The sequence below is a fragment of the Phragmites australis genome, chromosome 2, assembly GCF_958298935.1.
Source record: "Phragmites australis chromosome 2, lpPhrAust1.1, whole genome shotgun sequence".
NCBI classification, from domain to species: Eukaryota; Viridiplantae; Streptophyta; class Magnoliopsida; order Poales; family Poaceae; genus Phragmites; species Phragmites australis.
The window spans coordinates 50,140,784-50,165,125 of record NC_084922.1 but is presented as its reverse complement, the minus strand read 5'-3'; the positions used below and the strand labels follow the sequence as shown (position 1 = coordinate 50,165,125).

The 24,342-nt window shown below is 41.8% G+C and overlaps 1 protein-coding gene, 1 non-coding gene and 1 pseudogene across 2 annotated transcripts; 2 read left to right on the top strand and 1 right to left on the bottom strand.

Moving 5' to 3' along the window:
• Positions 1 to 2,548: 2,548 nt before the first annotated feature.
• LOC133909579 (lichenase-2-like) lies at positions 2,549 to 6,417 on the top strand. The gene is made up of 2 exons (XM_062352069.1): positions 2,549 to 3,106; positions 5,199 to 6,417. Exons 1-2 carry the CDS (start codon positions 3,022 to 3,024, stop codon positions 6,134 to 6,136), a joined length of 1,023 nt encoding a protein of 340 aa, XP_062208053.1. The 5' UTR covers positions 2,549 to 3,021; the 3' UTR covers positions 6,137 to 6,417.
• A 5,000-nt stretch (positions 6,418 to 11,417) lies between these two features.
• On the top strand, positions 11,418 to 19,595 carry LOC133908323 (probable inactive purple acid phosphatase 16; annotated as a pseudogene).
• LOC133910340 (small nucleolar RNA Z247) lies at positions 16,965 to 17,103 on the bottom strand. The gene has a single exon (XR_009908511.1). It is a non-coding gene; the product is annotated as a small nucleolar RNA Z247 (small nucleolar RNA).
• Positions 19,596 to 24,342: the final 4,747 nt, after the last annotated feature.

Genomic DNA, 24,342 nt, shown 5'->3' with positions numbered 1-24,342 from the left:
TGATGAACGGTACGAGTCATGAGATGGAGAGAGAGAGAGAGACTGTGCCATGGGGAAAGAAATTCACGAGTGTGGATAAGTTTTTTTTGAAGAAGTCCATATAACCCCCAAGGTTTGATGCTCCGTCCATGTAACCCATTGAAGAAGAAAATGGTCGGCATAACCCACAACTTTGCAAAACCAGGTTAAATAACCCCCTGTTTAGAGTGGTGGTTTTGCTTACATGGCACTTCACAATAGTGATTTCTCATCTTGAACTCTGACTGACATTGCCTCTCTTTTCTCACTGCCACAGGAACCCACATGCCAGGAGGTTCTTCTCCCTCCAGACCGACTCGGGCAAAACCCCTTCGCATGGGGGCCATAGGCGATACCGACGGCCCCCATCCCAAGCAGTCAGCCCTTCTTCTATTTCCTCTCCCTCACTTCTTCCACCTTTTCTCCCTCTGTCACGCTTACGCCTCCTATTAGCCTCGCGTGCTTGGCACCCTTGGGATTGTTGATGACCAAAATTGACATAGTGTGTAGAATTTCGGAGCTAGAGAATTTAACGGGTCGAAACATCCGGTTATAATATCGAAACTTTCGGTTTTTTGAACATTGGATGGTTTGGCGTTTAGAAATTTATTCTCACTGGAGTTTTTATCAGAACATCCGATTTTTGGATCGGAACTTCTGGTTATATATTTTTGTCCAACCCAAAAGCCCCATGTCCTAATGAAATCGGACATTCTGGCCGATCAAAACTTCTGAGTAAATATTTTTAGTCAAATCGAGAGACCGATGTTGAGCAAAATCAGATTTTTCGGCTATATCAGAACATCAGATCGTAGGATCAGAATATCCAATTAAATATTTAAAACCAAACCGAGAGCATCATATTTGGAGAAACCCAGATATTCCGATACATTTAGAACTTTCGATGTTCCAGATCAGAACTTCCAGTCAAATTTGAATCCAAGATTTTGGGAATAGATAGAGTCAAATTTGAATGGAAGTTTTGATAAATTCTGACTCAAAATAAGGTAAAATCATCTCTTCCTATAAATATGAAAGGCCACGGTCAATTGAAGAGGACCATTATCCAATCAAATCAATATAATTTACTTTTATTCTCTTTTTATCCGTTTTCCTCTAATTCATTTTTCCAATCTATTTTGTTTCCCGATCTTAATCTCCACGATCAAGAATAAGCCACCAGCTAACTACGCTATAATAGGTCTTTTTAGTGTAAGTGACGACGAAGGCTTAACGGCGTGATACAATAGTGACGGTGTTGCCCGCACAGTACATAGGCCGGAATTTTCGATGCGCAAGGCTAGATCCTTCCAGAAAATTTTTGGTTCAACTTGTACACGGTGTGCTCGATGTTTAGCGTGACCACATTTCACGTCAACAGGAATCTCTGCTGCTCGCGCGAGCTGTCGTGTCCTCGTGTGTGAACCCTAATGTCCCTCATGGCTGCCCGTCCCTCTCGCACGGCGTCGACCCTGACGCTCTCTCCCATGCTCCAACCACGGCGCGAATAGCACCTCATTCTCCCTCTGTATTTTGCTGTCCCTATTCTGTCCCTTCCGCATTGGCACACCGATTTATTGGTTCCGCTATGAATCTTCGTGCCTTGTGAGAATGACGACGTCTGGAAATTGGAAGATGGAATCTAGTACATGCATCTATTTATAGGTTCCTTTTATAAATCTGTGAGAAAACTGGAGGCCATTTTCCCCCTACCATGCTACTGATTGCTTCCTCAAGAAGGAAGAACACATCCATTGCAGAGCTCGAGTTGCCTGTGTTGCGAATTTGCAATGCTAGTGGATGCAGGACGCAGGATGCGAGGGTGGGTGAAGAGCATGGTCTCTCCTTTGTCTCCTCTAGATCCGGTCCTCCTCCACTCGCGTCCCCGAGCTTGACCGGCTTCGACACCGACCACTAACTCTCGAACCCCATTTTGGATTAGACTATGCATCTCATATGAGTTACTTCACCATTTTATAGTACCAGATCAGTAGCTGAATATATATTTTTTTAAGAGAATTATATCAAAATCATACATCAATTATATTATAATACCTTAAACAGAATCTGGCATATGACCTACATCACAGAGTTCACATAGCTACTGGAGCACAAACCTGCACTTCGTTTTGACGTCCACAAAACCGAATCGCCAGTGGCTCTGCTCGGTCCGACGTCCGGCTCCACTAGTCTGCTTCACCATAAACGGTCACTAATTACTGCAAGTTCAACTATTACTGTGCAGATATCCCCCGTGACACTTGCGAAAAACTTACCCTGTAAATCAGATGCCTGGTTAGTGTTGATGAGGGAATGAGAATGACAAAATCTTACCTAGCGCTATAGGCAGGTCCAGAGTCAGCTAGTACGTTTGCAGCGGGTGCTCAAGCATTTGGTGCACCTAATATGTCTGCAGCGGTAGTTATAAACCGCCAAGGTGCACATTGGAACCATATGTGCACATTGTCCAAAAATGTTGTTTGGAACTTGGAAAGCTAGCAGCTGAGCCTTCAAAAGGAAATTAAGGAAGATAACTAGATAAGAGAAGAGTTGGGCGCAGTTGGGTTCAGAACTTCAGATCAGTGATTAGTACTATAAGCCTGTTCTTTCAGTTCTTTAAGGAACACAAAAGCTCTGCTCTTTTTTTTTTCCCAATTCTAATGAGCGAGCAACCAAGTATACAGGAGGTGCGACTTCTCCTACCAGACACTGGAACCTACCTATGACGCAATCGATATTGTTGTGGCCGGAATCGTCGTCCTTATGTTGAAATGGGCCAAACTCTGACCTGCAAAGACGTACAATACATTTGTTCTGAAGTTCTGCATGCCCGCCCAACTTCTGTGTGTGTTCAACATCTATAAAAGAGGACTGCTTCAGGTAGTGACGGAGGCCAGGCCACAGCTTTGAGATCAGCTTAAATTAGAGCTTGGGCTAGTCATCGTTCCCGCTATCTAGTTTCGGAAACGTTGCCGAGGAGAGTCTAGCTAGATAGAGAGATCAATGGCGACACAAGGTGCAGCGGCATCTCCCCTGTTCGGCTTCGACATGGCGTTGCTTCTCGGAGTCTTTGTCTCCATACTTGGAGGTACTCTCTCTCTCTCTCTCTCTCTCTCTCTCTCTCTCTAGATGAACCTGCAGTTGGATGGAAATTTGTTTCTAGATACTGCTATCTACCGTTTCATGCTCAAGGTCCCTCTCTGCATGAAGAGCGTTACCTAGGACAAGGAAAGAGTAGCCAGCGGCGTCTATGAACACAAGTAGCCAAATTTATTGCATCTTTGCAGTCGATATTAGCGTAACTACGCGAATCCGAAGGATTTCTTTTTCCTTTTTGCAAATTCGTTCGTGCAAGCAAAGCCTTCGTCGATCTGTTAATTTTATTGGTTGGTTTCGTATCCGTCCGTGCATTCTTGATTAGTTTCTTTGCGTTGTTGATTAGTTGAACCTAGTACATGCATGCATATTCTTGAATAGTTTCTTTGCTAGATTCTGTTAGGATTGCAATGTCATTAAATCCCATGATGCTTGATTGCATACCAGCTTTATTTTCTGTGTACGTGCATACGTACTCTATAGTACTACTATCGTTTAATTCTTTTAGAAATGCAGTATCATTTAATTGGCTGGTGAAATGTAGCTCTGACAGGTTAGTGCATGGCTAACTGATCGATTTCATCATGCACATGCACGGCCAATTTCGTTCGGTCTCGAGTACCTTCATGAGGAAAATTAAGCTTGCTTAATGTTGCCATTGCCTTTCGTTTGGCACTGATCGGTGTTGCTTGTAAGGCAATCGAGTCCCGGAATTAGCAGTAGCAGCAAAGCAGCAGTTACTGCTTGCTGTCGTCCGTCGAGATGGACAACTTTTGTTCCTCTTCGTTTTAGAAAAAAACGGATTTTTTTTGTTCCCTTTTGAAGGCGAGGTGGACATGAGAAGAGGACTTACCAACGGTCCTGTTGCAGACGTTGGAACAGAAGCTTTTATAGAACATTTTAGAAAGTAGCTCGCAGCCACTTAATTTTACCTTGATCAACCCTTATTAGTCCACTCCTCCCAAATTTCAGCCGTCTGAAAACGCCAAAAATTTCAGTCGTCACCGCTGCCACCACTGTGCACACCATGGCCAACCAGATTTAGGGCTCACGCACAGGATTTTTGGATCACCTGTGTGCTTTCCGGATTTAAAGGGTTACCCGGGGAAGTAGGTGGGCCCGACAGTGGTGACAGACATGAGGACAGGGCGGTGAGACGGTGAGAACGCTGCTCGCTATGTGCAGCAGAGTACAACTCGTGATCAGTGCTAACGGCGAGAGAGACGCCAAAGACAGAGGAGGCCACACCGCAGATAGGGTGGGGGCGAGGAGCGAGAGGAAGGAAGAAGACATGTTCTAGCCATCCAATCGTGGACCGAGAAAACACCTGATTTAGGCAGTTGATTTTTGGTCCAGAGCGAGCTCCACTGCATGACATGTGGTTGACCTGGGTGGCTCCTTGGAAGAATGCAGAACATATAGTAAAAAAATATAGAATGTAATCAACGTAAGTTAGCAGCATGTACCATCAAAGAGCACTACATAAAGAAAACAGAGTGCAGTTTTGGAATTTGCAGGAATAAATCTACATGTTTCAATTACATGTCTGTTTCTTTCACCATAACAGAGAAAAGGTCAGAAAAGACGTCTGAACTTTGAACCGTCTTAAGCCCGCCCTTTTCTGAACGTCCTGCACACTCCATAGTTGATCCTGCTAGTGGAGGACTAGAGGTACGTGCATCGGCACGTTCGTACAAGGCGTGCTACCATCACAACGTAACCCTTGGCGACAAGGAACATCTAACGAATCAAATCGATCGGATACTTCCACGCATATGCTCAAGTACACATGACATGATGGATTAATTCCTCTTCTTTCAGTTTACTCGTTTTCACGTTCTCGAAAAAAAGTTCACTCATCTTCGTGATGTGTTCATCTCCAGTTCACGCATCGATTCTTCCACGCATATGCTCTTAGTACATACAGTACTAGCTTGTCGATCGATATAAATGGCAGATTCTACGCTGCACAAAACCACAGGCTTTGATCTTTAATCTTGTGGTGATATAATAGTTGGATGCTAATCCGTATGTACAGGCATTAGCTGCTGCTCACTTGTCTGGATCAATGGGGCTTAATGCAGGGGCGGCGTCCGTTGGTGTGTGCTACGGCACGAGCGGCGACAACCTGCCGCCCGCGAGCACCGTGGTGGGCATGCTCCGCGACAACGGCTTCACCATCGTGCGCCTCTACTGGCCGGACCCCGCCGCGCTCGGTGCCCTCGGCGGCAGCGGCATCAGAGTCGTCGTCGGCGCGCCCAACGACGTCGTGCCCACCCTGGCCTCCAGCGAGTCCGCCGCGGTCGAGTGGGTCCGCCAGAACATCGAGGCCCACCCGGGCGTCTCGTTCCGGTACCTCGTCGTGGGCAATGAGGTCCCCATCGGCGAGACGCAGTTCCTCGTCCCGGCCATGGAGAACGTCCACGCCGCGCTCGCCGCGGCCGGCCTGGGCCACATCAAGGTCACGACGGCCATATCGCAGGGCACCATCGCCGTCCACATCCCGCCGTCGGCCGGCGAGTTCACCGAAGAGGCGAGGTCGTTCATGAGCTACGTGGTGCCCTTCTTGCAGAGGACTCGCGCCCCTCTCCTGGCCAACCTGTACCCCTACTTCCTCTACACCCTCAACCTCGGGTCCATGGACATGAGCTTCGCGCTGTTCACGGCGCAGGGGACCGTGGTGCAGGATGGGGAGTACGGGTACCAGAACCTGTTCGACGCGACGGTGGACGCGTTGTACACAGCGGTGGAGAAGCTCGGGGGACCGCACGTGCGCATCGTGGTGTCGGAGACCGGGTGGCCGTCGGCCGGCGGCCCCGCGGCGTCGTTGGAGAACGCGAGGACGTACAACCAGAACCTGGTGGACCACGTGTGCAAGGGCACGCCGCGGCGGCCGCGGAAGGTGGAGGCGTACGTGTTCGCCATGTTCAACGAGAACCTCAAGGAGGCCGGCGTGGAGCAGAACTGGGGGCTCTTCTACCCAAGCACAGACAGGGTCTATCCCATCACCTTCGGCGCCTGACAAATCGATCCATGACTTGAAGTTGCATGCGTATTGGCGTCTGTGCATACCACACCTGTACAGAAATTCGCTGCGCCCGCTGAGTGTTTGTTTGCTCGGGTCGGGGTCGACGTTGTGTACCACGAGACAGATTAGTAGGTGTCATGCATGGCTGGCTATATACGCGCTCGTCTACATCTTTTGAGTTCTTTCTAAGGGCATATAGAGTTGTATACACAACGATTGTTTACACGATTCACTCATGTCATTTCTAATATATTGTCTACAGCATTGTCGGTAAACATCATATGCAATATTATAGACATCAATAATCATCTATACAATAATTTAGACGACAACAAACTACACAATAAACGTCTGTTAAATACTAGACGGTATTTCTCTCTTTTTCACATCACTTCAGGACATGTACAATAAGATAAAGTCAACCATATAGAAAAAAAGTCACCTAGATTTTATCTAACATGCAAAAATATAGAGAAAAATAATATCATCTAAAACAAACATTCTAAAATATAAGATAACCACTCTTATAAAAAAAACAATTTTTCTCATTATATAGATACCCCATGTTATTATAACTTTAATTTTCTACATATCATTTAACAATTAAATATCATTTAAATTACTTATAACCAACCCACCCAATATCTTATATATTATATTATCTATATGTGCTACAATGCTAGCTTTTACTCTCGATTTTGAAACCAGAACTAGTGCTGCTGCCGGTTGTTGTGCACCGGCAGCTCGGCTGCCGTCACTGCGTGCCGGCGGCGGGAGCTCGGGTCCGCCGTTGTGGAGCTCGGATCGCCGTCGTGGACCTCGCCGCACACACTACCCACGCGATGTCTGGTGCTTCGCAGAAGAAATCGGAGAAGATGTCCTTGTCGAGCAAGTCGGCCAGCGCGAACGGGAACCACAGGCCAGCGGCCAGTAGAAAGGCCAGCGGCACGCCGAGCTGCAAAGCCCGGTACTCCATCCTTCCTTGAGAAATCAAGACAAGACCTTGCTACAACCTTCTGGACTCCCACATCTCCGTGACTCGTCAACTCACTACACAGGGCGCAAAGAACCGTAAGAACATGGCACAAGGTAAACACTTCCGAATTTTAAAGACTCCAGTGGGCAGCGGCAGAACTATCTGAAAGCAAAGGAATTATCTTTGCATTGCCATTTCTCAGACAAACAGACACTAACAAGCAACCAAATCAAGTCAAGACAGAGAGTCAAACCAAAGAATAAAAAATCGGTACACCTCCACACTGTAGTGGATCCAGCTAAAAAAAAAAGATACAGGTAGGGCGGAGTCGTCCACTCCACCATGAATCAGTGCCGTCGAAGATGAAAAATACGGTGCTGAGAGGTCAGCACGGAGGTTTCACCGTGAAAAGGTAGGACGGCCGCTCTACCTGGCACTATTGATCGGTCCTGCACAGAAGCACTCAGACCAGCTAGAATCCGAATTCCCCACCAGAAATGCATCTGACGAACGAAACAGGAGCACCCACCAATCGGCAATCTGGCAACGCTCCAGGAGAAAAGAGGAAACACGCAGGGCAGGGAACCAACCAAAAGGAAGACGACGAGGGACCGAGGCAAGGAAAAGAAAAACAAAACTCCCCTCAAATCACAGGAACCCCCGGGACCCAGGAGCACACCGCCGCGCACCTCCTCGAAGCAGATCTGCGGAAGGCGCGCGAGCTTGTCACTCCCCCGAGCTCGCTCCGCACAGTGCGAGCACCCGATACAAAGCAGCAAGGGAACAACGCAGAGCACCAAGCACAGCCTCAACCTGAGCGACGACGGCGGAGACGGATGAGCGACTTGTACTGGAGGTCGCCGGCCTTGGAAGCTTCGCTCGATTTGGGGGAGGGGCTTGATTTGGGGGGTCGGAACAGAGGCACGAACAAAAACCAGAGTCCATCGATTTTTCAGGGTCCGCTCAAGCTCCACTGCCGTTGGTATTAACGACCGAGAGCGGTAATATTGGTGTCAGTTTTTAATATGAGAGAATGATGTCTTATTATTATCGATTTTTAAGTATAACGATTGATTTATCTTACTATTTATAAATTGATAGTAATATTTTATCACTATTGATTCATTAAAAATTTATAGTGATCGGCCGATTTATAAGACCTATTTTATATTTGTGATTAACAATCGTATGTATTCTTTATAGCATCTCTTATAAATAGCTGGCGTCATCTCACTATATATATGCCCTAATACGATAATTGTACACGTTTAGTTTTTTAGGAAAAAGGTCCATTACTCTTGAAGTGTCGTGTTTATCTGCTTACCCCTTTTTTGTCCATTTAATCCTTAATTTTTGTTTGCTTGAAAAAATCCTCATATTTTATAATACGGATCAATTAACCATGATGCCGCTTTTGAGAGTGATTTTGCCACCTTGGCAGACATGCCACCCTGTTTTTGCCATGATGGCAGGCTGGCAGCCCATATCATCTTGTGCGCACGGTGCTCCTTTTTGTTGAGTTTTTTTTTTATGACACACAACCCCAACACAAAAATCAGCAAACACCTTATGATGTGGATTGTCATCATGTGTCATAGAGGAGTTAGAATTTTTTTAGTTGAGAAATTAGAAAGATTTAGTAATGTGGACTAGTGTGGTAGCAAATCAGCGATATGGCTGTCAGTTGTCACGGTGACAAAACTATTATAGGACTCCAAGTATGTAATCAATCTTTTGTAGAAATGTATTGTACTTCTAAAATAAGTGGATATCACTGCTACAGAAAAAGATCGTCTATGCTTTTTTTCATTGTCGGTTTAAAAATTTCAGAGTATATAAAAAGTCAAACTAATAAAAACTGACAGTAATAGTGATTAACACTATCGGTTAATATATCAGTTCGTGTTATAAACTGACATTGATATTTAAATTATCATTGTCGATTCATAATATAACTCGACAGTGATATTAGCTCATTAGAGGAGGACGAGGACAAGAAGAAAGAGGAGGAGGAGGCTGGGGACGACCTCGACAACGCGATGAGGACGATGACGATGACGATTTCTGGTCATGGATCGAGTAACATCTAGGCCGCGGGTAGCTTAGATGTGCACGTTTAGGATTTTTGCACGCTGTCGTATGCACGATGATAGCTTTTTGTGTACAGTAGGATTTATAATATAAACTCTATTAATATAGTGATTAGTAATATTAATCTCATTTAAATTAATGATTAATGCTTAATTTTTTATGTTTGTCCTGGATTCACTGCTGGTTCGTAGCTGAAACCGACAGCGATAAGTATACAAATTGTTAGAATCATATATGTTTACGAACCGATAGTGATAATTATAGATTATCACTTTATCACTACCGTTTATTCACTGCCGGTTCAAAAATCAGGAGTGATATAATTTTTAAACCAGTAGTGATGATTTTTTCTGTAATACTATGTTCACTAGATTAGTGGGTGAAATGAAAAAAAAAAAGCCATGCGAAAGTTCATAAATCATTGAACCCGCTACAAAAGAACGAATCTTTAAGCATATCTCATGGACAAAAAAGTAGGTGAAATGACAAATAGCAAATGCGTAAAAAAAATCGGTTATCTTTATGTAACCCACAAATCTATCGTAGACAATCATTTTTGAAGCGACAACACGAGCTCTCTATTCGTCATTTTCCTCTGTCTAGAATTCCATTGAAGTGGTAGACGTTAGAGACAAGTGGCAAATGCGACTTTAGAGAAAAATACCATAAATACATTCACAAAGAAAAAAACTTTTTTCGTCGGCAAATTGCAGCCTAACACATAGGGCAGTAGTTGATTAAAAAAAGGATGCTAGTAGTAGTAGGATTAAGGCCGACTTCAGCTGATCTATTATCCAGTGCTACAGTACAAATACGGCACGGGCGGAAGGAGCCCACTGTATTACTGTTTATTAAGTATGTTTACGAGTTTTGAGAAAGTAAGAGAGTAATGGAAGATAAAAAATATGATAATTATTGGAAATAAAAAAATATTATAATAATGAAGAGATATTATAATAATATTATAAAAGATAAATTTTATAATATCTAAGTATAAACGACCTAAATAAATAACCAAAGCATATTCTAGAGCCCGCTTTCTAACTCTTGTTGCTTTATTTTTTTGTCACTCTCAGCAACATACCCCCCGTCAGGGGCGGAGGTTCCTTGTGGCCAAAGGTGGCCATAGCTCCCGTGCTCTCTAACTATTCTGTTCAGGTACGGTACTTATCGGCTGACCGCGCAACTAACATATGCATGCTTGCCCCCTGCAACCTTCTTACTTAGCTTGACCCCTCTGTAATCCTCATCAAGCTCCGACACTGCCCCCTCTTTGCGGAAGATCTTAAAAGTTATCATCGTTCTGCATAAGATAGATGCCATTTTGTTTTCCTTTCGTATCCTTCTCATCTAACACTAATCTACGTAAATAATCAAGCTTAAGATTAAATGAATAGTGTAGTTGATTGCACCTCCTAATCATCAGTAATCAAACTCTATATTTGATTCTTGTATATCTTATTAAGATAAAAAAAATTAGATGATTTCATCAATCTTTCAGCTTTGTATTTTTAATTTTTAATAGATGTTATATAAATACATATATGTAATAGTATAAATATATACATGTATTTACCAGTTATACCAGTTTTTACGCTAATATACTTACGATGTCTCGTGATCATTGGCGTAACGAAATGAAGCAACACATTACTTGATGAATTAGTATGTCCTCATCGACCCTGATTCGGTGCACACTACGACAGGCAGATGCAGCAGCGCACCAGTGGCGGCGTCACTTTCTTTCTTTTTAAGTATTAATTAAATTCATATCAATATAAATATTATGATTTAAAAATATACCATTACAAATCTGGTATTTGAAAAAAAAACCATTATATATTTTTTAAATTAGATCAATATCATTACAAATCTTCTGAAAATTCGACCTATGCTATTATAAATCTCCTAAAATTTGAATTTATGACATTACATATCTACTAAAATTAAAGCTATATCATTACGGGATGTACTAATTTATAATGGTAATGGTATTAATACAATTTTAAAAGATTTGTAATAACATGTTTCTGAATATCATATTTGTAATGATATATTTTAAAATAGTGATATTTATAATGACATGATTTTTTTTTTCGAATGACCAAAGTCACAGCATCTGAAGTTGCTACTAATAATCACTAGCTGCTTTTTGGTCCAGCTGCCATGGTACCACAACCGCCAGGCGTCACGTCTCACTCTCACAGCCCAAGTGCTCCACCAAGAACGCAACAAATTCGTAGGACCGTCGTGCGAGATGCGGTGGTGGCACAGCCTCGCGGCAGCCGGCGCCCTGCTCGCCGCCGCTCTGGTGCTGAGCGCCGCGGGGCTGCGGCCGCCGGCGGAGCGCGGGCGACCCTCGGCTGACTCCCGGCGTCGCGTCGGGCAGGTTGTTCAAGGTGGCGCTCTTCGCGGACCTGCATTACGGCGAGGACGCGTGGACGGACTGGGCCCCCGAGCAGGACGCCGGCTCCGACCGCGTCATGGCCGCCGTCCTCGACGCCGAGAAGCCCGGTCCGGTGCCTGCCCTGTTTCTCCCGTGCATTTGCATCTGCAAAATTGCAGTCTTTTCCCCTGAAACTCCTCTATGCCATGGAATTTCCAGACTCCGTGGTGTACCTTTGCGATCTTGTGACGGCGAACAATCTCCCGGTTCCCAACGCGAGCTTGTACTGGGACAGAGCATTTTCTCCGACCAGAGAGGCAGGGGGGTCCCATGTACGACCGTGTTCGGGAACCACGGTGACATGCCATTCGAGTGGCCTCGCGAGTGGTTCTCCCCTGCAGGTGTTCCACCGCTGCGTTGCCCACCGGCAAGCACGTCCGTTTCAGGTAAACTGAAACTGAAGAAATGAAAAACCGTGCACTGCTTCAGTTCAGTATAGACAAGTCGACATGACAGCTTTTTTAATCCCTTGATTTCTTCCGTTGATGGAGCTTACTTTTGAGCGTGTAAGGTGATGATCAAGATGCGCGTGCGACCATGAGTGAGCGAGAGAGCAACCCCTCCCCCCGCCCGCGGTCACCACGACCCCGGCGGCCACCAAATCGCCGGCGACCACTAAATACTCCCCACCCCGCCCATCCCCACCCAGACCGGCCTCCTACCCGGAGTGCGACGCTGACAGGCCAGAGGAGCTCGATTGGGGTTCCATTGAAGACGAAGACAGCATTTCAAGACAGTGGCGCGAATCGTTTCCGAGTTTCAAGACGAGGCAGCAGGGAAAATTGTCGATCTAGTTGCCCCCCTTACCTAGCGAGTAGTCAGTCTAGTTTTTGACCCGCCCTTTTTGCCTTTTACAGCTCTCTTAGCGAGCTTGCAAAGCTAGCTGGATTGTTGGCGCTTCTCGCGCTTTGTATTCTCTCCTCGCCTTATTAATATATGCCGATAATGTTTAATGTTCCGGATCTTAAAAAAAAGGTGATGATCAAGGATGCAGCTTTCGAGGGACTCCGCGGATTGACCTCATGACAGCCGAAATCGGTAAGAACAGATTGTCCTATTCAACAAACGGCCTCGAGGACCTGTGGCCTGGTGTGTCGAACTACGTGTTGCAAGTGCTCTCACGTACCCAAGAAGATCCGGCTCTGCTCCTGTACTTTCTTGATTCTGGTGGCGGGTCATACAGACAAGTCGTATCTAGTGCTCAGGTCAACTGGTTTCAGAGATAGTCTCAGTTCCTTAATCCAAATGGAAGGTCAGAAACAATAGTTTTGGAGAACGTTAACTTGTTTGTTCATCATACTGATACCAGTATGTTATTTTTTTTGGCAACCCTTGAGCACTGCAGGATCCCTGATCTAACATTTTGGCATATACCAAGTGTAAAATAGATTGGGAAGCGTTGAACCCTCCCGGGCCGCCTTGCGTGTTAATATAGATGACGAGAAGAGCCCCCGCCGTGGCAATCACAACAAAACGGAAGATTACAACAAATACTAGAAGATTACAACAGATTTACAATTCTATCTCTAAGCATGTATATCTTCCAACAGCCCCCCTCAATCATAACTTGCACAAGTTAAGATTGCATCTGAATTTTTTTAACTGCTGAGTAGGAAGAGACTTTGTGAACCCATCAGCTATTTGATCCTTTGAAGATATAAATCGAATGTCCAGGACCTTGCGTGCAACACGTTCTCGTACAAAATGGTAATCAACTTCAATATGTTTAGTTCTTGCATGAAATACTGGATTAGCTGACAAATATGTTGCACCAATATTGTCACACCAAAGACACGCTGCTGAAGGACAAGAGATGCCAAGTTCTTGTAATAATGTCTGTACCCATATTATCTCAGCAGTTGCATTGGCTAAAGATTTATATTCTGCCTCTGTACTTGATCTTGATACAGTGGCTTGTTTCCTGGCACTCCATGACACAAGATTAGAACCAAGGAATACTGCAAAGCCACCTGGTGACCTTCTGTCATCTGGACATCCAGCCCAATCTACATCTGAAAAGGCACTAACTAACATAGATGACGATCTCCCAAAACTTAAACCAATACCTAAGGTACCTTTAAGATACCTCAAAATCCTTTTTACTGCAGACCAGTGCAGAGTGGTGGGTGCATGTAAGAACTGGCATACTTTATTCACAGAGAAAGAAATATCAGGTCTAGTTAAAGTTAAATATTGAAGTGCACCAACTAAGCTTCTATATTGTGTAGAATCATCAGGACCCAGTAGATCTCCTTTGGCTGTGAGTTTTTCTGCAGTAGATAAGGGTGTACAGGCTGGTTTACAGTTGTACATACCTGCACGTTTTAATATATCTGAAGTATACTTCTCTTGTGTTAACAATAGACCATTATGTGTCCTTTTTACTTCTATGCCCAGGAAATAATGAAGATCACCTAGATCCTTGAGGGCAAAATCCTTCTCCAAGTTCCGAAGCAAAGCCTTGGTGGCATCCTGAGATGAACTGGCAACAATGATATCATCAACATACACCAACACAAAAATTGTGATTTTGCCCTTGTTGAAGAAAAATAATGAAGTATCAGTCTTTGAAGCAACAAAACCAAGATCCTGTAACCTCATGCTCAACCTGAAGTACCATGCTCTAGGTGCTTGTTTCAAGCCATACAAGGCCTTATCTAACTTACATATATGATGTGGTCTGGTCTTATCCTCAAAACCTGGTGGTTGCTTCATATAGACTTCTTCCTCTAGAACGCCATGAAGAAATGCATTCTGTACATCCAATTGGCGAAGATTCCAACCCTTTGACACTGCAACAAACAAGATAATACGAATAGTGGCAGCTTTGACTACAGGACTGAAGGTGTCCTCGTAGTCAATTCCATATCGTTGTTTAAATCCTTTAGCAACTAAACGAGCCTTGTATCTATCAATTGTACCATCAGCCTTTCTTTTAACTTTATAGACCCACTTACAATCTATAATATTTCTTCCTTTGCAAGGTGGAACTAAATGCCATGTATTATTTTTCATGAGAGCAGAATATTCATTTTCCATAGCCTTTTTACAATCTTTACTACCAAATGCTTCTTGAACATTTTGTGGTTCACCAGTAGCAGTCAGGAAAGCATACCTTATTGTACCATCTGTATAGACTTTTGGTTTTGTAATACCTTGCCTTGATCTAGTAACTGGTCTTGTCAGCACTGTTTGCTCGGTCACCTGTTGTTCTGGCGCAGAAGATCCAGGCGGTAACTCAGGCGCAGGATGTGACATCGGTCCTGGCTCAGCTGAGAGAGATCCGGACGCGACTGTCGCAGAAGCCCGCACGGAGTCTGAAGTTGTGCTGAAGAGCGCATCATCAGGCGCATGCTCGGGGACCGGAGGTGATGTCTGCTCGGGAAGAACGCCAGGAGAATCACTGCTGTTTCCGTGCGAAGGATTGCCGGGAAAAGTACTGCTGTCTACATCGCCAGTACTGAAGACGCCTCCATGTACTACACCGCCAGTACTGAAAACGCCGGGATTAGCGCTGCTGAAGACGCCGGGATTAGCGCTGCTGCCGCCATGCACCCTGTTTTCACCTGGTAGCTGTTCTTCACAAGAAATATTAGCAGCAGAATCATTAATCATAGATTGATCACCTAATGTTACACCCCCTTGATCAATATGTGATGGATTTTGGAGATTAATGGGAAGCAAGAAGATTTCAGACCGAAGAAGAGGACCAGCATTGGGATGAAGAAGAGCAAAAGGGAAAACATTTTCATCAAACACAACATCCCTAGATATATAGACACGCCCTTCAGATATGTCTAAGCACTTGAATCCTTTATGGAGAGAACTATATCCCAGGAAGACACATTGCTTAGAACGAAATTGGAGCTTTTGAGAGTTATATGGTCGAAGATTCGGCCAGCACGCACAACCAAACGTGCGAAGGAAATTGTAATTTGGTTTTTCATGAAATAGATATTCCAAGGGGGTAGAATATTGTATGACCTTGCTGGGAAGACGGTTGATTAAATATGTAGCAGTAACAAAAGTTTCATCCCAGAATTTAAGTGGCATAGAAGCATGAGCAAGAAGGGCTAGACCAACCTCTACTATATGACGGTGCTTTCTTTCTGCCGAGCCGTTTTGCTGATGAGCATAAGGACATGAGACATGATGGGAAATGCCAATTTTCTGGAAGAAGCTATTCAACTTTTTTTACTCGCCTCCCCAATCTGTTTGCATGGTGATGATCTTTCTGCTAAAATATCTTTCTACAAAACTCTGAAACTCATGAAATTTTTGAAAAACTTCAGATTTTTCTTTAAGCAAGTAAATCCATGTAAACTTGCTATAATCATCAATAAAGCTAACATAATATTTATTTCGTCCAACAGAACTGGGTGCAGGGCCCCAAACATCTGAAAACACAAGTTCTAAAGGGAAACTTGAGACACTTGTAGACTTAGGGTAAGGTAACTGATGGCTCTTGACCTTTTGACATGCATCACACACAGACTCTTTATTGAACTTATCTGAACATGAAAGTTTATTTCTACTAACGACTTGTTGGACTATAGATAGAGACGGATGACCCAAACGACTGTGCCATCTTGTGGGTGAAGGTTTGATGGCACCACAAACTTGTCGGCTTGGACTAGATGATGAGGAAGCCGGCGGCAAAGGATAAAGACCACCCTTACACCTGCCGTGAAGAAGAGTTTTCTTCGTTGCCTGATCCTTGATCAAAAAGAAGTTTGGGTGAAATTCAAGAAAGGCTCTATTGTCAGTAGTAAGGCGATGAACAGAAACAAGATTTTTGTTGGCCTTAGGAACATGAAGCACATTGTTTAGATGCAAATTGCGATTGGGGGTACGAACAATAGTATGACCAATATGATTAATGTTCATACCTGCACCACTGGCTGTGTGAATTTGATCATTACCAGTATACTTGTCTCTCACAGTCAATTTATCAAGGTCGCTTGTGATATGATCTGTTGCCCCCGTATCGATGTACCAGTTTGTGTCAACACCATATGAAGAGGTAGCTACAGCAGCACTTCTTTCTTCTCCTGAAAAAGAGGTGTCAAACCTTTTATAACATTTGATAACAGTGTGACCGATCTTGTTGCACAGCTGACAGATCGGTCGGTTGGATTGATTGGAGTAGCCGCCATTGTTGCTTGATCTGTTGTTGTTGAAGTAGTCCCTTCGGCCACGGCTGTTTCCACGGCCACGGCCACCGCGTCCGCGACCATCACGTCCACCACGTCCTCTTGATGCAGAGTTGACGGAGGACTGCGAGCCACCATGAAGAAGATCCATGCGCATCTCGAACGAGAGCATTTGCGCATATAGTTCACCCACCGTGATGGGCTCCACTCAAGCAGCCATAGCAGAAACAAGCGGATTGTAGTCGATGTCGAGGCCAGCGAGGATGTAAGACACCAGCTCTTCATCGTCAAGCTTCTTGCCCGCAGATGCCATCTCATCTGCTAAAGACTTCATCTTGCCGAAATATTCGGCGACGGTCATGACGCCCTTCTGTGTTGTTGACAGCGCCATACGAGTATTAATGACTCGTGCTCGAGATTGTGAGGCGAAGATACCTTCGATTGCGCGCCACACATCAGCAGCTGTTGGCATGGTGGCGACTTGAGTAAGGATCTCGCGCGACAGAGATGACAGCAGGAAACTAAGGACTTGCTGTTCTTGAGCTGCCCAGCGTTCAAGCGCAGGATTTGGAACCTTCTCGATCTCGTTGCCACTCTTGACGATTTCCAAGGTGGCAGCCGGAGCAACAGCATTGCCGTCGATGAACACGGCCATCTGTGCACCGCTCAGGGCCGCAAGAATTTGCGCCTTCCAAATTGGATGATTGGTCTTCGTGAGCTTTTCCGTGACCGACTGGCCAAGGAGAGGGGATCCAAACGGAAACGCCGCCATGGATGAGGAGGAGCTAGATGAGAGTGAAGCCATCGCCATGGATGTGGAAGAGGAAGGACCTAAGCTCTGATTACCATGTAAAATAGATTGGGAAGCATTGAACCCTCCCGGGCCGCCTTGCGTGTTAATATAGATGACGAGAAGAGCCCCCGCCGTGGCAATCACAACAAAACGGAAGATTACAACAAATACTAGAAGATTACAACAGATTTACAATTCTATCTCTAAGCATGTATATCTTCCAACACCAAGCACATCATATGTCAAGGTAGCTCCGAAGGCCAAATCTAAAATAAGGAAACCCTGCGTTGGCTCTATCAACAAGGAAGATGTAGCACCACAAGAAGCTGAATGAGGTATGCTGGATGTTACTGCCAAGCAAGGTTCCATTTACCGACCGGAGCTCGGTTACCGAGCTCCGGCGGTAACCGAAAATGTGCGATAACCGCGGTTACTGGTCAAAAATTCAAAAAAATTCGGAGAAAATTCATTCGGCAAATTTTAAATTTTTACGAAAAAATCATGTTTTTGCCCTCTCGGTAACCGAGCGGTTTTGAGCGGTTACCGAGCGGTTTGGGTCGGTTACCGAGCGATTTTCTCGCATTTTTGATTCGGTCGGTTACCGAGCGGTTTGGGTCGGTAACCGCTCGGTTTTCTCGATTTATCGAGCGGTTTTATCGAATTTCAGCGCAGTTCAACAAAAAACCTAAAAAAGGGTTCAATCTTGTAAAATCAATAACTAATTCATCCGAGCTTCAAATCAAGTGAAACAAATTTTGTTGGCTTCCTTGTAACATGATCTACATGATAAAAGTATTTATACTCATAAAAAAGTTCAAAATTTTCTGTGAGAAATTTTATTTGTTAAACCAAGGTAAATGCATAGTTTACTCTTTGCTAATCCAAAAATCATGAAACTAATTTTGTTAGTCTTCTTACATGATCCTATATCTTTTAAAAATATATGAACTCATGAATTAGTTATTGTAACATGCATGATTGTGTAAATGTGTTGCGACTAGATTAATTCATAACTGACCCATCACACCTTAAAAATTAGTGAAACCACTTTCATTAGCTTATTTATATTATGATTTACGTAGAAAAAATAATAGTAGACATGAAAAAATTAATTACAGTGATGTTTCTTAACATATTCACTTTATGCTTGTGAACTTTGTAAAAATCATAGAGAATTTAATAAAACTCTAAATAAAGTGAAATCAATTTTAAAGATTCTCTTAAAATACGTTTTATACAAGAAAAATATGTGTTTGCATGTTACACTTTTCCTTAACGTGAGTTAATAATTGAGCCGCGCGCTTCAATTTTTTGCATTTTTTTCAAATTTTCTCCCTATAGAATATGATGCAAACGACATTATTTTTGAATTTTTTTTTCACAGAAGTTCTTAGAATTATGTCTAGTTTTTTTTAAAGATTTTTTATTTTTTCAAATTTTTTGAATTCAAATTTCGGTTACCGAGCGGTTTTTGAAACCGGACCGGATCGAGAAGGTCGGTAACGGTGATTTTTGAGCGGTTACCGACGGTTTTTTTAACACTGCTGCCAAGAGGCCGTCAGTTAAGGTATGTCAGAGATTCAGACTAGTTACTTTAAATTTTATCTGATCATCAGTACTGAGATACGATTAAGTATCATGGCATGTTAATCCATCGAACTCTTTTGGACCAGTTGCTTTGGACAACGACTTTGATAACACGAAATGGGTAAAATTATAATTGTTTTCTCTTGACAGGCAATCTTTGTTGGGCACAACCACGGGCTGGACTGGTGCTGCCCGTACGAGAAACTGTGGCTATGTTTGCACGGCACATGGGGTATGGGAGCTACGGCAACTGGCCCAAAGGAGCAAGAATAATTGAGATAACTGAGAACCCATTCTCGATAGCGTCCTGGATACGGATGGAGAACGGGACTCAGCACAGCAATGTTATACTAAGTTCATGTTTGTTTGTTGCTTTTGCTTCTGTTTTTGTTACTGACAGAAGTTAGAAGACAGAAGTCAGAACAAACGAGGTTCTAAAGAAGTGGTTTTTAGAAAAGCTAAAAGCCTATTTCTGAGGAAAATGAACTAAAGTTGAGAAGCTCGCTGAGATGTGTTTTTCTGAAAAACTATATGCTAAAAAGTCAAAAATTTATTATAGAAACTAATAGACTATTTTCAAAAGTAATTTTTCAGACAAATCAAAAATACAGCCTTAAAAAGCTAAAAAACAGAAACACAAACAAACACGGCCTAAGCTCCTGAATCGGCTGCCTGTGCATGCATAAGCTGCCTGTACAGTCACCCCGTGCCGGATCAGTTGTACAGAGTTTAAATATGTCCGCTCAAAAAAAGAGTTTAAATGTGTACAAAGGATTTAAAAAAAAAACAGGACGAGGTATAGTTGAGGGCTTGATGGTTGGATGTTTTTCTTTCTTTTTTTCAAACACACAAAAGCTTTGCGTGTCGAGATCTATTATATTATTGTTTGAGGAGAAAAATAAGATAAGACATTCACTCTTAAGGTCATGAAAATATTATATTAACAAAAAAAAGCTAGATTACTCATTATTATGAACATCTAATGGTATAGATTAAGTAAAATAGCTTATATCAAATATTATTAATAAATAGCTAAATTTGAAAACCAAAGAGTCCATATCAAATACGATTGTGAAATTATAAATTATAAAAAATTAGTAGTTCAATATCTATACAGTTTGGGAAGCAAAATATCTAAATAAAGAATCTAAATAAAATAAAATAAATAATAATTAAAATTGGGGTTAGAATAAAATAAGAATCCATATCAAATATAGTCTTATAAAACATCAAAATATTATAAAAAGCTAAATACCTAAATAAAGAGTCTATGTAAAGTACAATAAATTAATAAATTAATAAAATTAATAATAAAATAATGAAAAATCAAAATTCTTACTAAGATAATAGATTAAGAATTATTGTGTAGATCAAGGTCGTCACATCAAGAAGGTAACGAGTAAGGTACAATATGTATGCAAGACAAATGTATTATGATTTTGGTTGGATTATCTCTACTAATATAATTTTATTTTTTCTTCTAATTTTATGTATTTTATAACTAAATGACACTAATCTCATAAAAAACTAAAGAGATTATTTTTTAATAAAAATCATCATAACAAAATATTACAGCGAGACTAGCCACAATATTAACATAGACTACCTTGCTAGTTTTATAGAAAAAGCGCTGAGAAGCACGCAAGTTCGAACAAGTACAACTCAAGACCGCACACTACGTGAAAAAAGACAAATGAGATATTACATAAGTGACGTATTATCAGGACCCATCATTTATGTAGCCTCAGGTCAGGAAGGAATCATGACTTGTCGCTTATGGCAGGTCATCAGCGATGGGTCGTAAAGTTATCTGTCTCTTAGGACATTAGTGACGGAAGAAGTTGTGACCCGTCACTAATGACTAACTCATCAGTGACGGGTCATTCTAGGTTAGTCATCAGTGACGAGTCTCTCTAAGCCAGCCAAAAGTAAAGGGTAATATTACAACCTATCACTGATAATAAGTTATAAGTGACGGATCATGCTATAACTTGTCACTGATGACTCAACTATGTTATTAGATCTGACCAGGTACTGTCTTTTCTTACTTAATTTTCTCAACTAAAAACTAAACGCATTGTGCAAATCTAGAAGGATATTGTGCAGAAAGGTTACAATCATGATATAGCTGAAAATTTACGTATAAAAGTACAAATATAAACACTCAATTTATAATTGGTATAGGGTACGATGGCGTAGTATGCACAATTTTTTTATCTTATTTTTTTCTCACCTTAGCGGCACAAAATAGAAATTATTGTATATTTCTGCTCAAGTTTGATGTAAAGGGTGGTAACTATGAACACAAATGCGAATTCTAAAAACAGTAAAAAAACTTTAAGAGCCGAGAACTCAATCTTCCAAGATGAATTTGGCCTCGAAAAATTTATCGAACCCAATTGTGGTAGGGAGAAACGAATGTAGATTTTTCTATAGATGTTCGTAGTAAAAAAAAAATATTAAAATTGGAGTCTGTATGCAAAAGTTATGCATATTTTACCGAAAGCACTCCAGATCACCTTTAGCAAACAACAGTCATTGGTGACGAGTTAAGATTACGACCCATCACTATTATGCAATTATTAGTGACAGATCATGGTTATGACTAATTACCTTCGGCAGAAAAGGTTAAAAGGATAAAATATCCAGTTTCATCATAATGCACATGAGGGTGTGGTGGTAAAGTGGCTACGTGTGCGAGGGAAGGTCGTGAGTTCGATACCCACAGACACAGAGAATAAAACATTGCAAAAAATATCAAGTGATCCATAGCGAGTGATGATGACCTTGCATTGGGATAGCTCGTGTGAAGATTTTTTTTGACTTTTTCCATGTAAAAAACATGAAAAATATTTATCAGTTATTAGTGATAGATTAAAATTACGATCTGTTATTTATGAAGATTATCGGTGACAGACGTCAAGTAATAAATCACTATTATAACCATCACTAATATAGTCATTGCTGACAGACTATAACTCATCACCGATCAGTGATGTATTTAGAGCCATCACCTATAACGATTATCATCTATTGGTGAAGATTTTTTTTTTTCAAGTAGTGATGCTGTGGTCGTGAGCGGCACGAAGAGGAAAGAAGAAAATACATCCACACAAGCTAATGGACTATTACATAATGTTCATCAACAACGACGCGAGAGCTCGTACTGGCCCACAAATGGACGTGACGCCTTGCTCCTGCCAGCATCCAAAGATTTGCTTGTCCTCTCGCACCAGATTCAACAACGAGGGTTTAGGCACCGCAAGATTAGTGGTTAGCAGCATTGGTCCAAGACGGAGGAATAAGATGCTTGCAACAAACAATTAGGGAATAAGTCATTCCTGTTAAGAAACTGCGGTTACCAAACATAGTTTAGTGATTTCAGAAAAAACGATTGGAAAAGAAAGACACAATACAGAGAGAAAATTGTCTATTTTTTATTCATTTGTGTTTACAATGAGATATGTTGCTCCGTATATATACAGTGATAAATACTCCTAAGAGATAGAATCAATTTTTTAAAGATATCAAGACGGGCCCACGTTCAGTTGTGAAACTCTAAGTTTTCTAACACTCCCTCTTGTGCACTTCTCGTAAAATGCATATGTCTTATCAAAACTCCCAAAAAATCAGTGAGAAAAATTGAGAGAAAGAGTACATAGTTCATGATATGGTCACACGAATTGCCTCGTTAAAAACCTTAACATGAGAAATTTTAGAAAAACTCATTTAAGGGGAAAAGAGTACAGTTCACCCAAAATGCTTCATATAATCTTCATGATTATTTTTGAACACTTAATCTTTTTGGCTAAGATTTAATTCCTCATGTCGGTATTATGTAAAAATTCTTCCCCTGAAATATGCAACTCTCTAAGTCTCATCATCCCAATGCCACGAATATACCTTTCAAAACTAGATGCAGAAAGAGAATTAGCGAATAAATCTGCAAGATTTTTATATGATTTGGTATGCATTATCTTTATTTCATTCATTTTATGCAATTCATGAGCAGAAAAGAACTTGAAGTTGATATACTTCATTAAGTTGTTTTTCATATATCTCGATTGTACTTGTACAACATATGGAACATTATCTTCATAGATAATGTTAGTTGTGTTAGTAGTGTTCAAACCACATGTCTGCTGGATATGATTGATCACTCTTCTAATCCATGTGTATTCTTGTGCATCTTCATATAAAACTATTATTTTTTAGTGGTTCGTCGAAGTAGATACAAGTCTTTGCTTTGATGATTTCTAAGATATTGTAGTTCCACCATATAGAAAAAATATAGCTAGCATGTGATATCACTGTATGCGGGTCTGACAGATACATATCATCTACGTAACCAACCACTCTTAGGTCCTGATCTTATATAGAACAGACTTAGATCTTTGCTACTTTGCAAGTAACGTAGAATATTCTTCATGCCCTTCCAATACCTTCTAGTGGGTTCTGCACTGTATCGGGAATTCCGGCCCAAACACTTTCTCCCCCTCTTCTCTAGGTCTATAGGGATCTTGCTCTACTTGTAATGATCTTCCAATCATGAGAGTTTTAGTGGGAAATGATTTTCAAAACCAAACCGCTCTAACACCTTCTGAGTGTAATTTGATTGATGTACTAAATTTTCATCTGTCACATGCTCTAGTTGTAGGCTTAAGCAAAACTTGGTTTTGCCCAAATCTTTCATTTCAAATTCATACTTCAAGTGCATGCTTGCTTCGTCTATTTCTTCTTCTATACCGATGATATCCAAATCATTTTCATATGAAAAATCCGTTCTGAGACCTGACTGTTTCAACACATACAACTACTTCTTCAATTGTACACTATAAATATGTCTATTTTTTCTATCCTGATTCGGCAATGGTATTCCTTCAGGTACCTTCATATAAATGTCCAAATCAATACTCCCATACGGTCACAACATCCATCAATTTTATTTTCAACTCTAAATTGACTGTCATCAAGATTAAATATCTAAAGGTAATGACACCCATCACCGGAGAATATGTTTCTTCATTATCAACGTCTAGTCATTGAGTGAAACCTTGTACCACTAGTCATGCTTTGTACCTCACAATTTCATTTCTTTCGTTCCTCTTATAAACAAAAACTCACTTGTATCCTACTTGTTTGATATGAGAGGTG